The sequence below is a fragment of the Piliocolobus tephrosceles genome, chromosome 3 (genome assembly GCF_002776525.5).
Source record: "Piliocolobus tephrosceles isolate RC106 chromosome 3, ASM277652v3, whole genome shotgun sequence".
Lineage (NCBI taxonomy): Eukaryota > Metazoa > Chordata > Mammalia > Primates > Cercopithecidae > Piliocolobus > Piliocolobus tephrosceles.
Window position 1 is genome coordinate 113,085,133 of NC_045436.1, and position 22,712 is coordinate 113,107,844.

Consider the following 22,712-nt stretch of genomic DNA (forward strand, 5'->3'; position numbering starts at 1 on the left):
TGTCATCCATCACTGAAAAAGTACTAGTCATTAGCTTGTTTAACTTTAAATTTCAACTTAAATATTTACTGGTTTATTTATTTATTTTTTCCTGAGTCAGAGTCTTGCTCTGTCACTCATTCTGGAGTGCAATGGTGCAATCATGCTCACTGCAGCTTGAACCAGCCAGGCTCAAGCAATCCTCCTACCTTAGCCTCCCTAGTAGCTGGGACTACAGGTGCATGCCACCACTTCTGGCTAATTTTTGTATTTCTTATAGAGACAGAGTTTCACCATGTTGCCCAGGCTTGTCTCAAACTCCTGGGCTCAAGCAATCCTCCCACCTTGGCTTCCCAAAGTGCTGGGATTACAGGTGGGGGCCACTGCTCTTGGCCTCAACCTAAGTTTTTAAACAATAATTCTAACAGCAAAAATGAACTAGATTTAAAAAATGTACCATCAGACATGCTTTATACAATTAATTCCTTCTCTTAAAAATGTTTATTATATAATTTTACACAATAAAAGTAATATTCATTCTTTGTTTTGTTCACTGATGTTTGCTGAGTACCTGTAACAGTGTCTAGCATATATTCAATAAATATTTATCTCATGGATGAATGAATTCACTGTAGAACATTGTCTTCAGGTTTCCATTATTTCCACTGATAAGTCAATCGTAAATCTTGTTGCTGTTTTGGAGGTAGTTTTTTCTCTGACTGTTTTGGAGGTAGATTTTCTCTTTGTTTTGGTGTATAACAGTTTGCCTATCATGTGCCTAGATGTGCTGGTCTTTGTATCTATCTTTCTTAAGGGTGGTGGTTTTCCTGATGCATGGATTGAAATTTCCATCAATTTGAGAAAATTTTCATCACTTATCTACTCAGTTTGTTTTCTCTACTTTCTTTTTTCCCTCTGGGACTCTAATCCCATGTATTAATTGTTTTTTCATCATTCCTTCTATGTCTTTATATTCTTTTCACTTTTGCCCATCCTTTTGTCTCTGTGCTTTTCTGGCCTATTTTCCAGATAATTAATTCTCCCTTCACCTGAGTCTAATGTATTAAACCTATCAATTAAGTTCTTCATTTTAGAAATTGTGGTATTTAGTACTAGGTTTCCATTTAATTCATGTTTTTTAACAAGATCCTTACAGAAATTCTCAATATTATCTTTTACTTTTTTGTATTGTTAAGTATATGTTATGGTCCAAATGTTTGTGTTTTCCCATAGATTCATATGTTGAAATCTAAACCCCAGGGTGGAACCTGTGGGAGGTGATTGGGTCATAAGGGCTTTGCCCTCACAAATGGTATTAGTGTCTTTTTTTTTTTTGAGACAGAGTATCGCTCTGTTGCCCAGGCTGGAGTACAGTGGTGCGATTTTGGCTCACCGCAAGCTCTGCCTTCTGGGTTCATGCCATTCTCCTGCCTCAGCCTCCTGAGCAGCTGGGACTACAGGTACCCACCACCTCACCCAGCTAATTTTTTTTTTTTTTTTAGTAGAGACGGGGTTTCACCGTGTTAGCCAGGATGGTCTCAATTTCCCGACGTCGTGATCTGCCTACTTCAGCCTCCCAAAGTGCTGGGATTACAGGCATGAGCCACCATGCCTGGCATTAGTGCACTTTTATGAAAGAGGCTTGAGAGAGCTTGTTTGCCCCTTCTCCCATGTGAGTACACATAGAAGATGCCATCTATGAGGAAGAGCTCCTCACCAAATGCTGAATCTGCTGGCATCTTGATCTTGCACTTCCCAGCCTGAACTGTGAACAATAAATTTCTGTTTATAAATTACCCAGTCTAAGATACTTCCCTATAACAACCCAGAGTAAGAAAATAGCTGTTTTAAAAATTGGCACATGATGATTATATTATTTGAATCCCCTCTGAGCCTGTGTCGATTTTTTCCCTTGGTTTCTAGTCACGTTGTTGTTTGGTCTCTGCTTCCTCTTTAAATAATTGAGTCTGGACACTGTCTGTGAAAAAATTACAGGATAATTTTGGGTTCTAGACAATTTTCTTTCTTCTTTTAATTTTTTAAAATTATACTTTAACTTCTGGGATACATGTGCAGAATGTGCAGGTTTGTTACATAGGTATACATGTGCCATGGTGGTTTGCTGCACCCATCAACCTGCCATCTACACTAGGTATTTCTCCTAATGCTATCCCTCCCCTAGACCCCTACCCCTGGACAGGCCCTAGTGTGTAATGTTCCCCTCCCTGTGTCCACGTGTTTCCATTGTTCAACTCCCACTTATGAGTGAGAACATGTGGTGTTTGGTTTTCTGTTCTTGTGTTAGTTTGCTGAGAATGATGGTTTCCAGCTTCATTCATGTCCCTGCAAAGGACATGAACTCATCCTTTTTTATGGCTGCATAGTATTCCATGGTGTGCATGTGCCATATTTTCTTTATCCAGTCTATCATTACTGGGCATTTGGGTTGGTTCCAAGTCTTTGCTATTGTGAATTGTGCTGCAATAAACATACGTGTGCATGTGTCTTTGTAGTAGAATGATTTATGATCCTTTGGGTATATACCCAATAATGGGATTGCTAGATCAAGTGGTATTTCTGGTTCTAGATCCCTGAGGAATTGCCTCACTGTCTTCCATAATGGTTGAACTAATTTGCACTCCCACCACCAGTGTAAAAGCATTCCTATTTCTCCACATCCTCTCCAGCATCTGTTGTTTCCTGACTTTTTAATAATCACCATTCTAACTGGCATGAGATGGTATCTCATTGTGGTTTTGATTTGCATTTCTCTAATGACCAATGATGATGAGCTTCTTTTCATGTTTGTTGGCTGCATAAATGTCTTCTTTTGAGAAATGTCTGTTCATATCCTTCACCCACCTTTTGATGGAGTTGTTTTTTTCTTGTAAATTTGTTGAAGCTTTTTGTAGATTCTGGAGATTAGCCCTTTGTCAGATAGATAGATTGCAAAAATTTTCTCCCATTCTGTGTGTTGCCTGTTCACCCTGATGATAGTTTCTTTTCTTTTTTTTTTTTTTTTTTTTTTTTGAGACAGAGTCTTGTTCTGTCACCAGGCTAGAGTGCAGCGACATGATCTCTACATGCCCACTACAACCTCCGTCTCCTGGGTTCAAGTGATTCTCCTGCCTCAGCCTCCCAAGTAGCTGGGACTACAGGCGTGTGCCCCCATGCCCAGCTAATTTTTGTATTTTTAGGAGAGACAGAGTTTCACCGTGTTGGCCAGGATGGTCTCAATCGCTTGACCTTGTGATCCATCCAGCTTGGCCTCCCAAAATGCTGGGATTACAGGTGTGAGCCACTGCGTCCAGCCTAGTTTATTTTGTTGTGCAGAAGCTCTTTAGTTTAATTAGATCCCATTTGTCAATTTTGGCTTTTGTTGTCATTGCTTTTGGTGTTTCAGTCGTGAAGTCTTTGCCCATGCCTGCGTCCTGAATGGTATTGCCTAGGTTCTCTTCTAGGGTTTTTAAGGTTTTAGATCTTATGTTTAAGTCTTTAATCCGTCTTGAGTTAATTTTTGTATAAAGTGTAAGAAAAGGGTCCAGTTTCAGTTTTTTGCATATGGCTAGCCGGTTTTCCCAATGTCATTTATTAAATAGGGAATCCTTTCCCTATTGCTTGTTTTTGTCAGGTTTGTCAAAGATCAGATGGTTGTAGATGTGTGGCATTATTTCTGAAGCCTCTGTTCTGTTCCATTGGTCTATATATCTGTTTTAGTATCAGTACCATGCTGTTTTGGTTACTGTAGACTTGTAATATAGTTTGAAATCAGGTAGCGTGATGCCTCCAGCTTTGTTCTTTTTGTTTAGGATTGTTTTGACAATGTGGGCTCCTTTTTGGTTCCATATGAAATTTAAAGTAGTTTTTTCTAATTTTGTGAAGAAAGTGAATGGTAGCTTGATGGGGATATCATTGAATCTACCAATTACTTTGGGCAATATGGCCATTTTTACGATATTAATTCTTCCTATCCATGAGCGTCAAATGTTTTTCCATTTGTTTGTGTCCTCTTTTTTTTTAAGATTTGTAGAAATCAAAATATTTATTCACATAATTTTAAACTAAAGTTAAAGCTAATATATCTTCCATGGTAATGCCTTAAGTGCAAGTGATGCTTGGTTTTCTTTCACATTCATTTCTTTTCTTCTGAGTGAAGGCATATCAGTTATTCTTGAACAAGTCAATACAGCTCTGCAAAAGGGAGACATTGTTCCTAGCATGTTTTATTTCCAGTTCAGACATTTCAATTAGAATCTTCCTAAATGCTGCCACTCTCTTCGGTTTGAAATGTATCAGTTCTTCTTTTGCAGATTCGGAAAGCTGTTCAAATTTCTGGCAGCACTCCTGCTGGTGTGCCTCAGCCAACTTGACATCTTTGCTCTCTAACCGGGTGTTATCCAGAGCTTTGTTTGAGTTCTCATAATCAATGAGGGCTTTGGTGCATCTGTATGAGAGATCCTTAGCAGCTTCGATGTTGAGCATGTAGTATCAGAGGAGCTCTCTTAGCTTCAAATCTTCATCTGATGAAACTTGATCCTCTACTTTCCTAAGTTTTTCAAATAGCTCAGCAACCTTCAATAGGTACTTTTTGATGACTGTGGGCTCTTCTAAAGCCAGGCTATGTAAGCAGACTGCAGTGTGGATATAGACATCGGCAACATTTTTATGAGATCTGGTCATTTTGTCAGCTTTCACACAAGAATATTTGATCCTATTGTAATAGTTAATAAGGAAGTTCTTCTTTTGGTCAAAGAAGTCATCTACCTCCCTGACTCCAGTAAAAAGGACTTCATCAGCACTTTTCACCACACTTTTACAGAAGCCACCAAACATCTCTTTAGTATTTTTCCGCCCAACACGTAGGCTTCCAGTTCTTGTTTCATCTTGGCAAATTCTTCTTTGGTCATAGACCCTTCATCTTCTCCCAGTTTCTGCATCTTCTCTCAAGGACCACTGAAGTTAGGCTTCATAGGAGCAGGTGGAATAATAAGCCCAGCATAGTCTGTTGTTTCAATAAGACTGTCATGTAGCCACACAAAGTCTTCATGTTGCCTTGTAACATAAAATTCTGGGCTCTGAAACGTGGGCAGTGTGGTCTTTGTGTGCACTGTAAATGTGACTTTATCTCTCTCACTGAGTGCATCAGGTATGTCAATCTGAAGCGAGGGATCAACATTCAGGTCCACAGATACAGATCTCAGCTATTCATCAGCTTCCCAGCTGGGGCACATCAGGCACTGGCTGCAGGACAACCCTGCAGTTCTTGAGCTCCTGCCCACCGGTCTTCATAAACTCACTTTTGGTTCAGATTTCACTTACGACTCACTGTGGCACAAGACAATACCACCAGCAAAGCTGCCTCTTCAAAAGGTTTAATGGGTTACATGTTTGTGTCCTCTCTTATTTCCTCAAGCAGTGGTTTGTAGTTCTCCTTGAAGAGGTCCTTCACGTCCCTTGTAAGTTGTATTCCTAGGTAATTTATTATCTTTGAAGTAATTGTGAATGGGAGTTCACTCATGGTTTGGCTCTCTGTTTGTGTGTTATTGGTGTATAGGAATGCTTGTGATTTTTGCACAATGATTTTGTATCCTGAGACTTTGCTGAAGTTGCTTATCAGCTTAAGGAGATTTTGGACTGAGGCAGTGAGGTTTTCTAAATATACAATCATGTCATCTGCAAACAGGGACAGTTTGACTTCCTCTCTTCCTATTTGAATATCCTTTATTTCTTTCTCTTGCCTGATTGCCCTGGCCAGAACTTCCAATACTATGTTGAATACGAGTGGTGAGAGAGGGAATCCTTGTCTTGTGCCAGTTTTCAAAGGGAATGTTTCCAGCTTTTGCTCATTTTTTTTTGTTGTTGTTTTCTAAAGTCTTCTCTTTATGTAGCTTTCTGTTCTTTCATGAATACAACACTTTGTTTGTTTGTTTGTTTGTTTTGTTTTTTGAGATGTAGCCTTACTCTGTCACCCAGGTTGGAGTACAGTTGCGCGATCTCGGTTCACTACAACCTCCATCTCCTGGGTTCAAGCAATTCTCATGCCTTAGCCTCCTGAGCAGCTGGGATTACAGGCACCTCCACCACATCTGGCTAATTTTTGTATTTTTAGTAGAGATGGGGTTTCGCCATGTTGGCCAGGTTGGTCTTGAACTCCTGACCTCAAGTGATCTGCCTACCTCAGCCTCCCAAACTATTCGAATTACAAGCATGAGCCACCATGTCCAGTCAATACTTTCTTGTTTCTCTTTAAGGATATTAACTTTGGTTTTTAAATAATTTTTTGTATTACCTGAATTATCAATGTTTCTTGGAATTCATTGTTTTGTTTTTGTAGAGACTTTCTTTTAATGCTTGGTGACTCTTGGATATCCATTCATATTTAAGACTGAGGCTGTAAAAAGCTATTGAAAGCTTTGTGTAAGATTGTCGGGGCTTTTCAACTGGTAGATGGTTAGGTATTGCTTTTTTATTGAGGGACCCAAAAGTTATCTATAGGTCTTTAGTCTTGGGCTGATCAGTTTCCCCAAAGAGGGATCTCTTATTCCTGACTTAGAGGTATAAGTCTGTCAGAATTCTGTTAAGTGAGTGGGAGAGGAAGTCTAGGGTAACTATTAATATATATCTATCTATGCAGTCTCACTTAATACTCATATTTAACATTTGCAACCTTACTCCTGCTATACAAGATAGATATCTCTATGGAGTCCAAAGTCCTTTGGTTCAACCTTACCCAAAGGTTAAGCCTCTAAATTCATTTGGGGGAAAGAATGAGTAATCACCTGAGTATATGGAGACAGCTTCTGGGATTCTAACGGCTTCTGCTATAGACTTAGCCAATTCTCCAATTTTTCTGCCCTATTTCTTACCCTGGACTTTTAAATACATGAGACCTCCAATTCCTGAGCCTTCCTGGAATACTGAGAGGCAGAGTAGCTTGCTTCACATTGGCAGCTTCTGTGCAGGTACTTTAAGTTTTAACTTTGTTTTGCTAAATTAATTATGAATTATCCATTTGCCTGCCACCTCCCAAAATTTTGTTAACATTACTAATCTAATGTTATCTGTCCTTTCCTCTTTATCCTTCTTAATTCCTTTAGTGTCATTAAAATGGGGCTTAGGATAGTACAGAAGTTAATGCCAAGTTTAGAAGCAGAATATTACTGTTTGCATTGTTCTACATTGCCCCTTCATTTATTATTTATCTTGATTTTAGTCTCTTTATTTTACAACTCTAATAATAGCTTAGATTTACTGAAAACTCCTTTGCCAGGCACTGTGCAAAGTACTTATGGAGATTAGTTCATTTCTCACAACTACTTAACATGAGGTAAGTGCTATTATTATCCCTATTTTACAGACAGGGAAACTGAGGCTTGAAGAAGCTAAGTGACTTACACATGGTTTACACAGCAAAAATACACTTGAGTTTGGGCACTGTGGTTAATGCTTGAAATTCCAACACTTTGTGGGGACTGAGGATGGAGGGTTGCTTGAGACCAGGAGTTTGAGACTAGCCTGGGCAAAGTAGTGAGACCTCGTCTCTACAAAGTTAAAAAAAATTAATCAGGCATATTGGCATTTGCTTGTAGTCCTAGTCAGGAGACCAAGGCAGAAGGATTGCTTGAGCCCATGAGTACAAGGTTGCAGTACCTGGGCAGCAGAGTAAGACTCTCTCTCTCAAAAAAAAAATAATAATAATAATAGTAATAATAATTTCGGCAAGACTTACCCAGACAGCCTGAGTCCAGAACTTATGTCCTTAACTGTTATACTGTACTATTTCTCTACATTATACAGAAGATTGATGTTTATAAAAATAATTTTAAGTTGATGATGTAAATAGATACCCTATATGAACTATTATTGTGTTTCATTAGTCTTTGTGAATGAGGATCACACAGTTTTAAAGATTCAAAGGCAGTTGAAATTATCCAGGTGATTTTCCTGTGTTAAAAGTAAGAAAGTAGGAAAACCAGAAAAGTAATATTGTGTAATTTGGCCCAAACTCAAACACCTAGAACATGTATGTACTGTATCTTTGTGTGTGTACACACATAGACATATACATACATATACACATATATATAACTGATAGTTTGATATAGGAGCATTTTAGATTAATATTTCAAATAGTGGCTATTTTAACATAAGTAAAATATATCTAGGATGCTAGAATTGATTTTGGTTGTGTATCAGATTCTATTCCTATGCACTACCATTTGTTATTGCTGCGCTTGATCTTTGCCAATGGAATACACATGATGTGGGCAAGATTTTTAGCAACGCTTCATAACCTTTTTCCTGTTTCCTGCCCATCTATTCCTAATATATTATGTAAATAGTGTACTTATATTCCATTTTATAACTATACTCTAAAAGGAATATAAATATAAGAGATGGGTTTGGGGTAGACATTCTCAAAATAGAGTGGTTGAATTCAAACTGAATGAGATCAAGCTGTTATTTTTAGCTTTTTCATTTATCTTTTGTCTTTGGAGAATGGAGACAGAACTGTTGAGGAGTACACTCTCCCTAGGCCTTACTTATCTTACATCATGACTTGTAAGTTTGCCTGTAATAGACTTAAGGCCATTAGAAAAAGCAGTATTGGAGAAGATAGAAGTACATTAAAGATATAATTTATGAAAAATTTTAGAAACAAGTCTAACATAAAATGATTTCAAAGTCAATGATTTCAGAGTCAGAATGTAATAGGAAACTAACCAAACCACAAAATAAACCTTAAGCTTCACAACTTAATGTATAAGCTTATATTCTTCCCATAGCACAAAAAGCTTGTATAAGTTTTACCCTGCAAATATATGTGCCCTAGAAATAGCCTTAATGTGTATCCTAAGGCAGCAGTTCCCAACCTTTTTGGCACCAGTGACCAGTTTCATGAAAGACAGTTTTTCCATGGAACAGGTTGAGGTGGGGAATGATTTTGGGATGATTCAAGTGCATTACATTTATTGTGCACTTTATTTCTATTATTATTACATTGTAATATATAATGAAATAATTATACAGCTCACCATATTGTGGAATCAGTGGTATCCCTGAGCTTGTTTTCCTGCAACTAGATGGTCCCATCTGGAGGTGATGGGAGACAGTGACACCCGAAGTGTGTTGCTTATGTCCAGTCTACTCCCTAATCTCGTCTGGTTGCTGTCACGACCGAAAACGCTGCTTCACAAAGATAGGATGTTGGAAATGGAAGCAGGCTTTTCCATGCTTTTGTAGCAATCTCAGGATATTCTGCCTTGACTTTAATCCAGAACATAGGGAGATTTGAAGTTGTCTCAAACATACTTTTAAAGCCACTGTCATTTGCAATCTCAAGCAGTTGATCCTCTTCTAGCATGGACAAAGCCAAAGCACCTGGTTTATTGACAAATGGGTGACGGATCCATTCCTTTCCAGTTTGGGGGTCTTTTGTGGTTGGGAAGTAATGCTTACACTCTTTCGAAAGCCGAGATAGGTGATCATGCACTAGCTGGGAGAAAGGAGGCCTTGGCAGAGCCTCTTTCAAAATCTCTGATAATTTTGACACATGTCAAAAATTCCAGTGTTAACTCGTTGCTTCCATAATTCCAGTTTGACTTTGAATGCAGCCCCTTTATCTGCCAACTTGGACACAGTTGTTATTCTCCCCTGACGTGACAGATTTCGTTGAGTAAGTTGAATATGTCACACAAGTAAGCAAGTTTTGTGACCCATTCTGTGTCACTGAAATGTGCTGCCAGTGGTGACTTTTTCCTAAAAGAAATCTCTGGAGTGGCTCTCATAACCCAAAAACTCTAGTCAGTGATCTACCTTTAGAAAGCCATCTCACTTCTGCATATAAAGAGAAGACGTATATGCTCTGTGTCCATCTCCTCACAGAGCTGTGTGAACAGACGAGTTAAAGGCATGTACTTTACTGTGGTTAATAATTGTAATCACATCCTGCAAAACATTGTTAAGTTCAGGTGACATTTTCCAGTTAGCCAGCATCTCTCTATGGATGACACAGTGCATAGACTCACATTCAGAATCAACCTCTTTGACCTGAGTAGTGAAACCAGAAAGCTGTCCAGTCATGGCAACCACTCTGTCCATGCATATACCAACACAAAATGACTAGTTTCCCTGATATGTAATCATTCAAAGACTTGAATAGTTCTGCAGCTGTGGTGTTGTTTGGCAGCAAAAGCACATATAACATGTGCTCCTGCACATCCTCCTGAAAAATATGTAGCACAAAAACAAGCATTGTTGCCTTGTTGTCAAAATCAATAGACTTGTCAATCTGGATTGTGTACCATGGTGATTCGTTAACCCTCTAACAATTGTGCCTCACTTTCCTCTGCTATTTCATCTATATGTCTAGTTATGGTGCTAGCTGAAAGAGGAACACATGTCACCTTTTGAACTGCAGCTTCTCCTGAGAGTTCACGACAAACGTGCTTAGCAGTAGGCAGGATCATCTCTTCGCCAATAGTAAGGGGCTTCTTCACTTTCTCGATGCGTTTAGCCACTAAGAATGATGCTCTCAGTGCAGACACATTTGACGGAGTGGTGGTGTTCAATAAATGCTTCTGTTCTTCATGTTCGCCATTTGTTTTTCTTTTTTTCTTTTTTTTGAAAAACTCCAAAGGCTTGTCTTTTAATGTAGGGTGATTTGTCTCCATGTGATAAAGCAGTTTTGAAGGTTTCATGGTTTCATTGGATAGCCGGTCACCACATATTATTAAAAAAGGGCTTGGAGAATGTGAATCACGTATTGCAATGAACCTGTAATTTAAGTAGGACTCTTGGTATTTTCTTTTAAATGCAGCTTTCTTTTCAATGCAGCTTTCTTTTTGTTGGCAGTCTTAGAGCCTTCTGCTGTCTCATCATTCGGTCTTTCCCCCTTTTCAAAGAAGCTTTCCAGTGATGATTGTTTTTATCCATTTTGGCTAGGGTTAGCTTGTGGGCTTACCAAAACTGACTGAGACGAGTGTACAGTGCAGGAAAGAGGTGCAGGCAAAGTGGTAAATCAAATAATGGGCAGGACACACATGGACTAAAATCAGTGTCTAGTTCTGACTTAAAGCCTGCCACCAGGTGCAGCTGTACAGTTGAAGTACATCAACTCACTTACCACTATAAAACCAGCCACCAGATGCAGCTTAATTGTTACTTGCCACATACTGATAGGGTTTTGATAAGTCTGCAAGCAATTGATTTATTATGGTCTTTGTGCAGTCAACCCTCTCTGCTAATGTTTTTTGTTTTGTTTTTGTTTTTTTGAGACGGAGTCTCACTCTGTTGCTCAGGCTGGAGTGCAGTGGCATGATCTTGGCCCACCACAACCTCTGCCTCCCAGGTTCAAGCGATTCTTCTGCCTCAGCCCCCCGAGTAGCTGGGACTACAGACATATGCCACCATGCCCAGCTAATTTTTGTATTTTTAGTAGAGACGGGGTTTTGCTATGTTGGCCAGGCTGGTCTCGAACTCCTCACCTCGTGATCCACCCACCTCAGCCTCCCAAAATGCTGGGATTACATGTGTGAGCCACTGCACCCGGCTTCTGCTAATATTAATCTGTATTTGCAGCCACTCCTCAGCACTAGCATCACTGCCTTAGCTCCACCTCAGATCATCAGGCATTAGATTCCCATAAGGAGTGTGCAACCTAGATCTCCTGCTTGTGTAGTTCACAAGAGGGTTCGCACTCCTATGAGAATCTAATGCCACCCCTGATCTGACAGGAGGCGGAGCTCAGGCAGTAATGTGAGTGACGGAGAGCAGCTACCGATACAGATGAAGCTTCACCCACTGTCCCGTCACTCACCTCCTGTGTGCGGCCCCATTCCTCACAGACCATGGGCCGGTACCGGTCCAGGGCTTGGGGACCCTTGTTCTAAGGGTCAAAGGACTGGGGTGGGGGAGAGCAGGATCCTTTGTTGGGCTCTGGTAACTTCAGGAAGAGCATGTGTTTATTTCTTTACAAGCCTGATAAGAGTTGTATGTAACTATATTTTAGAACTATTTCCTAACTGTTTTCTTTTCTTCTCTTTTTTTTTTTCTTGAGATGGAGTTTTGCTCTTGTTGCCCAGGCTGGAGTGCCATGGCACGATCTCGGCTCACTGCAACCTCCGCCTCCCGGTTTCAAGCAATTCTCCTCCCTCAGCTTCCTACGTAGCTGGAATTACAGGTGTGCACTACAACATCCAGCTAATTTTTTGTATTTTTAGTAAAGATGGGGTTTCACCATGTTGGCCAGGCTGGTCTCAAACTCCTGACCTGGGTGATCCACCCGCCTTGGCCTCCCAGAGTGCAAGGATTACAGGCATGAGCCACCGCACCCAGCAGTGCTATTTTCTAATTTTAAAAAGTGTATTTTGCTCATGTTATAAATCAAAGTGTATTTCCTATGAATTAACCAATGAAGTATTTAACATGAATTAATAAAACTATTATAAGCTATACAAACATTAAAAAGAAAGATTGATAATTTTGACTAAATAAAACGTAAATCGGCCAGGCATGGTGGTTCACATGGGAGCACTTTGGGAGGCCGAGGCAGGCAGATTGCTTGAGCCCAGGAATTGGAGACTAGCCTGGCCAACATGGCAAAACCCCATCCCTAAAAAAAATACAAACAAAAAAAAAAAATAGCCGGGTGTGGTGGCGTGCACCTATAGTCCCAGCTACTCAGGAGACTGAGGCAGAATGATCAATTGAACCTGAGAGGTCAAGGCGGCAGTGATCCATGATCGCATCACCACACTCCAGCTTGGGTGAAAGAATGAAACTCTGTCTCAGAGAGAGGAAAGAAAGACATTTCTATTGTTATAGTAAATACCCCAAAGTACAAGGTATAAGACACAGAAGAGGAAGCTTATTGAGAACTTCTGGAAAAGACATAAGGATTCTCAGTTGACTGCCTGCTCAGTCTCAGTTGGTGTTATTGTGTGGCAACCAAAAAAGGTTTTAATGATAGCATCCAGATCAAGCAAGGGGGACAGCTCTCTGCTCTGCTCAGACTTTTCCTGAGTAAATTTAGCCTGAGGTGTGTGTTGGGAAGTAAGGAGGGGGTGTATGAGTGTATGATAAAATAAGTATCAATTTTAAAGGGTTATGTTATGCTCATTTCTTATGATCCTAGGTGTTAGAACTGTGACAAGGGTTGGAAAGTGTATGGGTATGGAGGGAAGCTTTTCTTTAAAAGATGTGAAACTATATAAAAATTAAACTGCCTTCCTTGATCTTTGGTGATCAAGCAAAGGCCAGATAAGCATATTACTGGAATGCCATAAAGAGAATTCTTCATCGCTTCTGATATGGGAGTTGGACTAGAACCAAATGATTTTCAGGACCCCTCCAGCCTTGATATTTTTGTGATTTTTATACCCAACCAAAGTATGGGTTATATGTAATGGAATATATAAAGACAATGATGATCAAATCAAGTCCTTGCCTCTGTGGAGCTTACATTTTCATTGGAGGGGAAACACACATAGAAGTTTGAAAGGTAAGTATTGGGATAAAGTCAATAAAAGAATGTCATAGGACTAATTATAATTAATTTCTAAGTGAATGGTAAATTGAAATGCTTTTTTTTTTTTTATGACGGAGTCTCACTCTGTCTCCCAGGCTGGAGTGCAGTGGCACAATCGTGGCTCACTGCAATCTCCGCCTCCCAGGTTCACACCATTCTCCTGCCTCAGCCTCCCAAGTAGCTGGGACTACAGGCACTTGCCACCACACCTGGCTAATTTTTTATATTTTTAGTAGAGACGGGGTTTCACCATGTTAGCCAGGATGGTCTCAATCTCATGACCTTGTGATCCGCCCGCCTCGGCCTGCCGAAGTGCTGGGATTATAGGTGTGAGCCACTGTACCTGGCCATTTGAATGCTTTTTCAAACCTCATGTCAGCCAGCACAGTGGCTCACGCCTGTGATCCCAGCACTTTGGTAAACCGAGATGCATGGATCGCCTGAGTCCAGGAGTTTGAGCTCATCCAGGGCAATATGGCAAAACCCCATTCTACAAAAAAGTTAGCTGGTCATGGTGGTGCATGCCTGTAGTCCTCAGCTACTGGAGGTGCTGAGGCAGAAGGATTGCTTGAGCCTGGGAGATGGAAGTTGCAGTAAACTGAGATCATGTCACTGCACTCCAGCCTAGGTGACAGAGTGGGACTCTGTCTCAAAAACAAACAAACAAAACTTACATATTGTAAAGCATCAGTTACTCTCAAAGAACCTAGGTGTCACAATGACAGGGGAGAACAACATGTTTATATATGTTTATGGGTTTTACATTGCTCATTTATAATAAATGTCAATGGCTCAAAAATTTTAACAGTAATTGCCAAAGCTTATTTGATAAACTTTCTGGTGGGCAGAAGATGGGAAGATAAGAAGTCCAGGTTATAACTAAGGTGAGTGAATATTGCCATAGGGTAAGATTTTCTTTATAAACTTTATGAGGTTTTATCCCATATTGGGTATTATGCATATTACGGTGAGGGCAAGAACAAAACCAGTGTTTGGTAAAATTGGATCATCTTTTTAGAGACAAATGTTTTTATTCACAATTGAGAAAGTGATTCACATCCTTATATTTTTAAGCAAATGGAGTCAAATTTAATATTTGAGTGGAGTGTAATTTATGAAACTTTAGACTGCCTCATCATGACAATTTCCAGGTAAGATAGCCATCAGTAAACTGGGAAGACATACTTAGTACACATTCAGTTAGTCAGAACTCTTCGTATCTTCAGTTGGACATTATATTGGTTTGTTAGTGGAGTTGAGAAGAGGAGAATATGAGGATTATATTATACCAGTAACATCAGCTCTTCGTTGGCATAAACCCTAGAAAATTAAAGCCCAACGGATAAAAAATCTGCAGTGTTCATCCCTCAGCAGCCAATCTGTGTGACAGGTGTAACTTTTCAGTGGGATGGACTCCTTCAGCTAGAATAGCTCAGGGATAGCCTGAGTCTACCTGCTCCTCAGTGCACTCTGATCATTTGGTTTCCCCTCTTGATGTGCCTGTTAAAAATGTCTGTATTCCTTATTATATTATAAAGATTTATTGGGGAACACTATCATTCTGAAAATCTCATATTATTCTTAAACACCAACTAACACAGTTAGAAAATATTGGATGTTTCTTTCCTCATCAGTAAAATGTGGGGGGTAGATTAACTCATCTCTAAAGAGCTTCTTACTTCTCAAGTTCCACTGCTCTATCAAATCAGCTTAGCTTTAAACAAAGTATTGAAAATTATTTTGTCCATGTGTAAATATTTGAAAATATTTAATGACATAGTAAGGATGTTCATACTAAATTGTTAACGTTTTAAAACAAAAGTAGTTTAAAAATAAACGTATGTAGTTTGGCCCCACATGTGTATATGTGTCCACGCACATATAAATTAGATATAGTACTCTATTGATTATTTCCTGGTTATTATTGATTATCTCTGTGTAATAAACTTATGGGTGATGTTTTTGTTTTCCTTTTCTTGCTTTTCCATAATTTCTGTTTACCAGTTGTATTAATTTTGTGATAGGAAATAGCATAGCAATCTGAAAAAATAAGTGTCTTTGTTTGTAAATTGTTTTAATTCAGCACTCTACGAAAGCTAACACACTGAAGGAAGATCCAACAAGGGACCTGAAACAGCTTCTCCAAGAGTTGAGAAGCGTGATCAATGAGGAGCCAGCTGTGTCTCTGAGCAAGACAGAGGAAGATGGAAGAACATCTCTGGGAGCCTTGTATGTGGCTGTGTAAGGCTGTGTGCACACAGAATGGGAAAGCTCATCTCTTGAATGGTTTGCCATTGAGTTATTCACATGTTACTCTCTGGGAGGGTGAGATTTAAATAACTTTAAAAGGTATCTGAAGTTACCACATAAAACAATATGAAAATGGAGGAGTTAAGCAAATGTAAAACAACTTGACATTAAGAGAAAACAATACAGTCATTCTATTCAGAAAATACTTAGTGCAAGGTGTCACCGAAAGTTATGTTTGTAAATTTTAATTCTCAAAAGATTTTATAACCATAATCTTATTGGTTGAGACAAGGCAGAGCAGGGTTTATTTATCCCATTTTGTAAATGAGAAAAACACATCTCAAAAGGTCGACATGTCTGTAGCCACACAGTTCAATGGTGAAGATAAAACTAGAACATTGAGAACTACATACTCTCCAAGTAGAAGATAATAGGAAATACTTCGTTTTCTCTGCATTCATGCCAATGACTTGATTTGATTATATCATACTAGTAAAAGATTAGATCCAAAAAGGATTCAGCCAGTTCAGCAGCCCTTCCTTGCACACAGCTACAGACATCAATGAGAGTCTCCTATTCTTTCAGAGAGTGGGTTTTACTTTTGTGTGTTATCATTTAGCTTAGCTTATCTTACAGCATTTTGATATGGTATATATATTTTAGAGTTATAATAGCCCATTATTGTAATATTCATTTTCTGATTATATGACAAATACCTAAAAGTAATAGTTCCTGAAATAATACCTATATATAAATAATCTCCAGCTTCTTATGATGTTCAATTTGTATATATTTACCTGAGGTAGCAAAATATTAGCTGAGTTTATCTAATAGTTAATTATTAGTAATAATAGTAAAACATTAGTAACAGCCCAGTTGCCTTAGTATAACATTACATTATCTGAAGCACATAACGTTGGAACTGTTCCACTAGCAACTCCAATGAACATTTTCATTTTCAGAGCACTTCCATTTTTGTCATAACTATAATATGCCTTCCAATCCAGGGCAGTATTATTACACTTATTTGACAGATTTGTAAATTTAGGCATAGATTAACATTCCTCCTCCTACAAAGCAGAGGAAAAGCCAGAAGTAAAAGTTGGAGACCCCGCTCCCAGCACTGATCATTCTGAGGGATTACCAGGTCTTCCCTGATCAGCTTCCACCACTCTAGCCACTAATGATGGGCTTGGACACTATTGGACTGTAGTATTGAACATGAATATATTTGGTCCCTACCTTTAGAGAGTTTATGTTAATTTGCTATAATCCTATAAATGACCTTGTCACTAAAGCCTAAACTCAGCCTAAAGCTTTTAAGAATTCATGGGAGGAAAGCATTTCTCAGTTGATAAACTCCAGAGCCCTTTGCAAAATTTGCTTGGAGGCCTAAAATCCACAGCTGTCACTAAAAGAAAAATTGAATATATGTAAGCAATTGATTAGTCTAAAAAGACATGGATGAAATTGTGCTTTATATGATTAACTGAGAGTTGTATTTTCTATACAGAGAGGATAGGGTAAGAGATTGCATCACTGAATCCAGCCTGAGATCAGACATGTGCCATAGGTAAGAAGAATCTGAGATTCTGGATCAAATTAATTGTCCACCTGTTTTATATGTGGCTTTGTAATTTGAGAAGTCTGTTTGGACATAAGTTTACATGACACTTAATGGGCATATTGGGTTCATTGTTTAACTGACTTTAAGAAAGATTTCAGTGAAATGTACTGAAGTAATTTAGTTTCTAGAAATCAACTCAATAGACATTTTTTCTTTAAAATTTGCTGATATTTATCCATATGAAGCTATTAATATGGTATGCCATACCAAAAAATGGAAGATTTTTTCTACATTTACACATATTTACAATGGCTTACATAACTTTTGAGAAAAGTATGGTTCAGAAGGAAACTATAAAAACTTCGGTTTAGGACTATAAGCACCTTATCGAAAACAATCCTATTTTCATCAATAATGGAATAGCTGAATTCTTAAATGAAAAATTTTTAAAGCAAAAAGAAATGAAATCCATACCTCCAAATAAGACTGTAATCAAAGACAGCTTTCAAAAATTGACTTTAGCCAAAAAAGACAAAAGGCTAATGTTAATTCATTATTTATCATGGTATAAGACACTATGGCCATTACTCGAAAATCTTCAGTAGCTCCTCACTGCCTACTACATTAAGTGCATGTCCCTCAGTCTGACACTGAAGAATCTCCCAGAGTGGTCACACAAATCTGCCTTGTGACCACTCTGCTTTCACTCCTGTATTATCCTCTAATCAAACCAGACTCCTCCTGATTCCCAAAAGTTCATTTATTTTTGTCTTCAAGCTTTTTCTCCATTCTGTTTCCTCCACCTGGAAGAGCCAATGCCCCAGTCTCACTCTTTTGAATCCATATCTATCTAAAAGTAATGTTGAGAGAAGCAATTTTATCATTAAGTTAATGTTTATGATTTATTTATCCAGCTGTCAAATGATATCATTTCACCCTACATAAGAATACATTATTTTTCTCACAAACTTTTGTTACATTGGTAAGAAAATAACATTGTGTAAACTGTGATTTCTCCCATCCCTCTACCAACAGAAGCAACAACTCGTTGAGGGACTCCACTGAAGGAAGCAAATCAAGTGAAACTCTTAGTAGGTAGGAAACACCAGCCCCTATTTTCAAAATGTCCCTTTTACGATTATTCGTTATTAATTGAAAAGATCTTTAACTGTTTGTAATGTGCCATGCACTGCAGTAGACCCTTAGAATATAGTGAGCAAGACAGATATGGGCCCTGTCCTCAAGTTACTTACAATCATGAGGTCTGTCTTTTGACGGACTGCCTGGAAAAATTTATTTTTATCTTTTCTATTTTCACCACCTAAATAAACAGAGATATCCGAGCCCTCTGTATATATTAAAAATTATGAACGTGAATTCTATGTTAAGATCTAGTTAGAGTAGGGACTAATTCATTGCTGTGTCTTCAGCACCAAGTGTAATGCCTGCCACCTAGTAGCCATTCAGTAAATATTTGTTTAGTGAATGGATTAAGATAGTATTATAAATATTTTCTTACTGTCTCTGCTACTTGATCAAAATACAGTGAATTTGAATCTTTCTAAACACAGTTGTCCCTTGGTATCCATGGGGGCATTTGTTCCACGATCCCTACAGAGACTAAAATTTACAGATGCTCAAGTCCATTATATAAAATGGCATAGTATTTGCATATGACCTACACACATCTTCCCATATTCTTTAAACCATCCTTAGATTACTTATAATACCTAATACAATGTAAATGCTATGTAAATAGTTGTCATATTGTATAGTTTAGGGAATAATGACAAGAAAAAAAAGCCTGTACATGTTCAGTACAGATACAACCATCTTCTTTTTCCCCAAGTATTTTCAATTCTCATTTGGTTGAATCTGTGATTGCAGAACCCAGGATGCAGACTGACCAAGTGTAAATCTTTCTTATAGCCTAAGAGAAATGATGTTTTTATTTCCTTCTCACCTGGGTATATGATACTACATCATACCTATTAATAACCACAACTATCAACTGCATATGTTTTATTCTTATTATTCTTAATAAAAATTCTTATTTTCCAGTTGATTTAGACTTGTCTTATTAGTCTAATCTCATGTATGAGGCAAGCATTATTTTCCCATAGAAATGAAGACTCAGATTGCTTAGCAACTTGTCAAAGTCATACTGCTTGAAAACAATGGAGGTCAGATTTGAACTCAGGTTTAGCTGGTTCCTGAGCCCGTGTTTATGACCACTGTGTACTGCCTCTGGGTACCCACACTGAGCTACTGGAGTTGGAGCCCAGTCCTAGGCATGGGAAAAAAAGAAGCTACTTCCCTGAGATAATTAAAGCTCTGCAGTAGTTTCTTCATGACTAGAAAAATCTGCTTCCTTCAGCAATGAAAGTACTGTAATACTTCTTTGTTCTGAAATTATGAAAAATAACTTTTTCTTTATTATAAAAAATAACTATATGCTCCAAAAAGTCATTGAGAAAACATGTTTTACATTTCAGTAACTGGGTTAATAAAATACAGCTAGATTCTCATATGCATATCAACTATCATGGAGCTTCTGGGGAACTCCACTGTACATTTGTGAGAGACTGAAAGTTACGAAGCAAATAACAACTTAATATCATAATGAAAATAATTTTGACCTCACAAACCTCCTGAAAGGGAACCACCTTGAGAACTGCTGCCATATTATTCTCATATTGGTACCCAACTCACAGAGAACTATGTAGTTTACTTCAACTTATAGTTTTGTACACTGATACTACTAATGTTATGAGTTGTTATCATTATTTATTTATTTATTTGAGACAGAGTCTCTCTCTGTCACCCAGGCTGGAGTGCAAAGGCGTGATATCGGCTCACTGCAACCTCTGCCTTCTGGGTTCAAGTGATTTCCCTGACTCAGCCTCCCGAGTAGCTGGGACTACAGGTGCATGCCACCACACCCAGCTAATTTTTGTATTTTTAGTAGAAACGGAGTTTCACAAAGTTGGCCAAATGGTCTCGATCTCTTAACTTCGTGATCCACCAGCCTCAGCCTCCCAAAGTGCTGGGATTATAGGTGTGAGCCACCATGCCCGGTCAGATTTCTTTATTTCTAAATGAGTCATTAAGATTGCAACTCTTAGAATCCATGAACAGATGTTGTGGATTTTATAGCTATTAGTACACAAAAATGGATTTTCTAATGAAGATTATATATTTTCATTCTGTAAAATATTCATGGATTCTGAATACAAAAAGATAATGCAACTTTGAACCTACCTCTTAGAGTATTTTAGGACTTTAGGGTTATGATTGCCATCTTGAGGTTATATTTTAAGCCATCACATTTGCCTGTGTTCGCTTGCTTCTATCTATGAATCTTAGTACTGTGTTTGTGAAATGGAATGCTTACATTACCATTCTTATGCTTCCAGAGAGCCGGTCACATTGAATGCAGGAGACATGGAAGATCCCTCTGGTTGTTTCACATTCGCATCTGCAGGTGAGTTTCCAACGAAAGCACAGAAATAGAGCCTACAATGTCTCCCCATTTCCACGAGGGTAAAAGCCAAAGTCATTGCAGGATCTTCCAACTCCTTGTTAACTCTCTGGCGTCATTTCCTGCTACTCCCTCTTTCATGCATTTTGTTTTATCCACCCTCAAACTGTTCCTTGAACATGTCAGGCAGCTTCCATGTTAGGGCTTTTATGCCGTGTTAACTTGTGTTGCTAAAACCTCAGCTCCTTTAAAGCCTTTGCCCAGGTGTCACTTTCCCAGTGGGACTTAATTGTCATCACCACATTTAAAGATCACAACCAGCCAGTGTGATGGCTCATGCCTGTTATTCCAGCACTTTGGGAGGCCAAGGTGAGTGGATTGCTTGAGCCTAGGAGTTCGAGATCAGTCTGGACAACATGGCGAAACCCTGTCTCTAAAAGAAAATTAAAATAAAATAAAAATCACAATTTTCCCACACTTCCAAGTGCTCCTTCTTCCTTTTATCAGTTACTCTTAGTATCTTCTCACATACTGTGTCACCCCTGTGAGACAAGAGCTGTGCAAGGGCAGATGTCTTTAGCCATTTGGTTCCTGGATATATCCCAGGTTCCTGGAGACTTCCTGGCACATAGCAGGTACTGAATAAATATTGAATAGACGAAAGGAAAAGGAGAATAATCGAGATGGACAGTTCTCCATAAAATTTCCAAAGAATTATAGATAAGATGATCTCATTTTTAAAAAGCTCCAGAAAGAAGAGATTGAAAGTCAACACAATTTGTTGACAAGCAAAGTGGCATAACTCAAACTAGAAATGGAAGAGAAAGATTAAAAACATCACAGGGAAAAGCTTTAGAAAATGAAAAATAAAATAGATGTGACTGAAATTATAGCCATGGAGAAAATTACACAAAAGGAATTTTTAAAAATAAGTACCAAAAATAATTACACAGAATATGTTATATTTGGAAGGCAGAGGCAAACCAACAGATACATAATTGGTCTTCCTATGGAAGAGAACAAAATAAATGAGAAAGAATGAAACTGCGATGATTATTCAACAAAAATGTAGTTATAAATCTGGACCGTATTGTAAATAGAGAAATTTGAGGTAAGCTGAAAAGAGATGGGAAAAAGATAAATTTTCATTTTTTTTCTTAATGTCAGTATACAGTCACGTGCTGCATGATGTTTTGGTCAATGACCATGATGTAAACAACAGAGGTCCCATAAGATTATAATAGAGCTGAAAAATTCTTGTTACCTAGTGATGTTGTAGCTATGATAATGTCATACCACAGTGTGTTACCTTTTCTATGTTTAGACATATTTAGATAAATAAATACTTACCATTATGTTACAGTTGCCTACAGTATTTAGTACAGTGACATGCTCTACAGGTTTGTAGCCTAGAAGCAATAAGCTATACCATATAGCCTGTATACCATCTAGGTTTGTGAAAGTGTATTCTATGATGGTCGCACAATGACAAAATTAACTAACAGCACAATTCTCAGAACATATCCCCATTGTTAATTATGATTGTATATTTATAATCAAAATGTAATATTCTTAAATAAAATAATTGCAAATTCTTAATTTTTAAATCATCTTTGGGTTGGGGGAAATCTTTCAGGAACTAACATTTTGAATAAAAGAACATTTATGTAAACTTAATTCCTTCAGGTTTACTTCATTTATATGTTTTTTACTATTGTTTCAATGATTACTCAGGACAGTAAAACATTTATCCTTGCCTTATTAGATTGATATAAATGAATGCTTTTACCTTTTCTCATACATTGGCAGTACCTTCGAATATATTAACTCCATTCACTATCCTTCCAACTTTCATACAATTATCACATATTTTAATTAAAAATATGAATTATAAAAATATAAATACC

General features: G+C 38.1%; 1 protein-coding gene and 1 pseudogene across 1 annotated transcript in view; one reads left to right on the forward strand and one right to left on the reverse strand.

Moving 5' to 3' along the window:
- CCDC158 (coiled-coil domain containing 158) overlaps positions 1 to 22,712 on the forward strand; it is a 101,865-nt gene that overhangs the window by 65,074 nt on the left and 14,079 nt on the right. The window contains exons 18-21 of the mRNA XM_023222577.1: positions 15,591 to 15,736; positions 17,271 to 17,330; positions 18,360 to 18,419; positions 20,741 to 20,808. Of these exons, the coding sequence (XP_023078345.1) occupies positions 15,591 to 15,736; positions 17,271 to 17,330; positions 18,360 to 18,419; positions 20,741 to 20,808 (334 nt within the window). The remainder of the gene's footprint in view (positions 1 to 15,590; positions 15,737 to 17,270; positions 17,331 to 18,359; positions 18,420 to 20,740; positions 20,809 to 22,712) is intronic.
- On the reverse strand, positions 4,084 to 7,149 carry LOC111549356 (annotated as a pseudogene).